This window comes from Corvus brachyrhynchos, unplaced genomic scaffold, assembly GCF_000691975.1.
Source record: "Corvus brachyrhynchos isolate BGI_N302 unplaced genomic scaffold, ASM69197v1 scaffold214, whole genome shotgun sequence".
In the NCBI taxonomy this organism is placed as follows: domain Eukaryota; kingdom Metazoa; phylum Chordata; class Aves; order Passeriformes; family Corvidae; genus Corvus; species Corvus brachyrhynchos.
Window position 1 is genome coordinate 36,293 of NW_008237407.1, and position 2,427 is coordinate 38,719.

The 2,427-nt window shown below is 65.2% G+C and overlaps 1 protein-coding gene and 1 long non-coding RNA gene across 3 annotated transcripts in view; one reads left to right on the forward strand and one right to left on the reverse strand.

Annotated features, from left to right (window-relative positions):
* The window catches only part of LOC108445867, a 3,147-nt gene extending 3,039 nt beyond the window's left edge, over positions 1 to 108 (reverse strand). For both annotated transcript variants that reach the window (XR_001860897.1, XR_001860896.1), the window contains exon 1: positions 4 to 108. This is a non-coding gene — a long non-coding RNA (uncharacterized LOC108445867). The remainder of the gene's footprint in view (positions 1 to 3) is intronic.
* Positions 109 to 133: 25 nt separating this feature from the next.
* Positions 134 to 2,406, forward strand: LOC108445865 (elastin-like; the record flags this gene model as incomplete). Its single annotated transcript, XM_017730836.1, has 4 exons — positions 134 to 177; positions 339 to 388; positions 473 to 2,286; positions 2,328 to 2,406. Coding segments are annotated over exons 1-4 (1,987 nt in total), but the record flags the coding sequence as incomplete, so codon positions are not given.
* Positions 2,407 to 2,427: the final 21 nt, after the last annotated feature.

Genomic DNA, 2,427 nt, shown 5'->3' on the forward strand with positions numbered 1-2,427 from the left:
CACCTGGAGATGGTTCAGGAGCACCTGGAGATGGTTCAGGAGCACCTGGAGAAGTTTGGGCACACCTGGAGATGGCTCAGGAGCACCTGGAGATGGTTCAGGAGCACCTGGAGAAGTTTGGGCACACCTGGAGATGGTTCAGGAGCACCTGGGGGGGGTTGGGGGCTCCAACGGGTGGTTGGGAACACCTGGAAGGGGCTTGGACACACCTGGAGGTGCCCCAGGTGTGCCCAGGTGACCCCCAGGTGTGCCCAGGTGTGGCAGGGGTCACTCAGCTGTGCCCCAGCTGTGCCCAAGGTGTGCCCCAGGTGTGGCAGAGGTCATCTGGGTGTGCCCAGGTGCGGTGTAGGTGGCCCAGGTGTGCCCAGGTGTGGCAGAGGTCACCCAGGTGTGCCCCAGGTGTGCCCCAGGTGTGCCCAGGTGTGGTGTAGATGGCTCAGGTAATGCGCAAGTGATACCCAGGTGTGCCCAGGTGTGCCCAGGTGTGGCGTCGATGGCTCAGGTGCACCCAGGTGTGGCAGTGGGCACTCAGGTGTGCCAAGATGTGTCCCAGGTGTGCCCCAGGTGTGGCAGGGGTCACTCAGGTGGTGCCCAGGTGTGCCCAGGTGTGGTGTCGATGGCTCAGGTGCACCCAGGTGTGGCAGTGGGCACTCAGGTGTGCCAAGATGTGTCCCAGGTGTGCCCCAGGTGTGGCAGGGGTCACTCAGGTGGTGCCCAGGTGTGCCCAGGTGTGGTGTCGATGGCTCAGGTGCACCCAGGTGTGGCAGTGGGCACTCAGGTGTGCCAAGATGTGTCCCAGGTGTGCCCCAGGTGTGGCAGGGGTCACTCAGGTGGTGCCCAGGTGTGCCCAGGTGTGGTGTCGATGGCTCAGGTGCACCCAGGTGTGGCAGTGGGCACTCAGGTGTGCCAAGATGTGTCCCAGGTGTGCCCCAGGTGTGGCAGGGGTCACTCAGGTGGTGCCCAGGTGTGCCCAGGTGTGGTGTCGATGGCTCAGGTGCACCCAGGTGTGGCAGTGGGCACTCAGGTGTGCCAAGATGTGTCCCAGGTGTGCCCCAGGTGTGGCAGGGGTCACTCAGGTGGTGCCCAGGTGTGCCCAGGTGTGGTGTCGATGGCTCAGGTGCACCCAGGTGTGGCAGTGGGCACTCAGGTGTGCCAAGATGTGTCCCAGGTGTGCCCCAGGTGTGGCAGGGGTCACTCAGGTGGTGCCCAGGTGTGCCCAGGTGTGGTGTCGATGGCTCAGGTGCACCCAGGTGTGGCAGTGGGCACTCAGGTGTGCCAAGATGTGTCCCAGGTGTGCCCCAGGTGTGGCAGGGGTCACTCAGGTGGTGCCCAGGTGTGCCCAGGTGTGGTGTCGATGGCTCAGGTGCACCCAGGTGTGGCAGTGGGCACTCAGGTGTGCCAAGATGTGTCCCAGGTGTGCCCCAGGTGTGGCAGGGGTCACTCAGGTGGTGCCCAGGTGTGCCCAGGTGTGGTGTCGATGGCTCAGGTGCACCCAGGTGTGGCAGTGGGCACTCAGGTGTGCCAAGATGTGTCCCAGGTGTGCCCCAGGTGTGGCAGGGGTCACTCAGGTGGTGCCCAGGTGTGCCCAGGTGTGGTGTCGATGGCTCAGGTGCACCCAGGTGTGGCAGTGGGCACTCAGGTGTGCCAAGATGTGTCCCAGGTGTGCCCCAGGTGTGGCAGGGGTCACTCAGGTGGTGCCCAGGTGTGCCCAGGTGTGGTGTCGATGGCTCAGGTGCACCCAGGTGTGGCAGTGGGCACTCAGGTGTGCCAAGATGTGTCCCAGGTGTGCCCCAGGTGTGGCAGGGGTCACTCAGGTGGTGCCCAGGTGTGCCCAGGTGTGGTGTCGATGGCTCAGGTGCACCCAGGTGTGGCAGTGGGCACTCAGGTGTGCCAAGATGTGTCCCAGGTGTGCCCCAGGTGTGGCAGGGGTCACTCAGGTGGTGCCCAGGTGTGCCCAGGTGTGGTGTCGATGGCTCAGGTGCACCCAGGTGTGGCAGTGGGCACTCAGGTGTGCCAAGATGTGTCCCAGGTGTGCCCCAGGTGTGGCAGGGGTCACTCAGGTGGTGCCCAGGTGTGCCCAGGTGTGGTGTCGATGGCTCAGGTGCACCCAGGTGTGGCAGTGGGCACTCAGGTGTGCCAAGATGTGTCCCAGGTGTGCCCCAGGTGTGGCAGGGGTCACTCAGGTGGTGCCCAGGTGTGCCCAGGTGTGGTGTCGATGGCTCAGGTGCACCCAGGTGTGGCAGTGGTCACTCAGGTGTGCCAAGATGTGTCCCAGGTGTGCCCCAGGTGTGGCAGGGGTCACTCAGGTGGTGCCCAGGTGTGCCCAGGTGTGCCCCAGGTGTGGCAGAGGTCACTCAGGTGGTGCCCAGGTGTGCCCCAGGTGTGGCAGGGGGCACTCAGGGGGGGGCCCGGGGTGGCCCCCGGGGG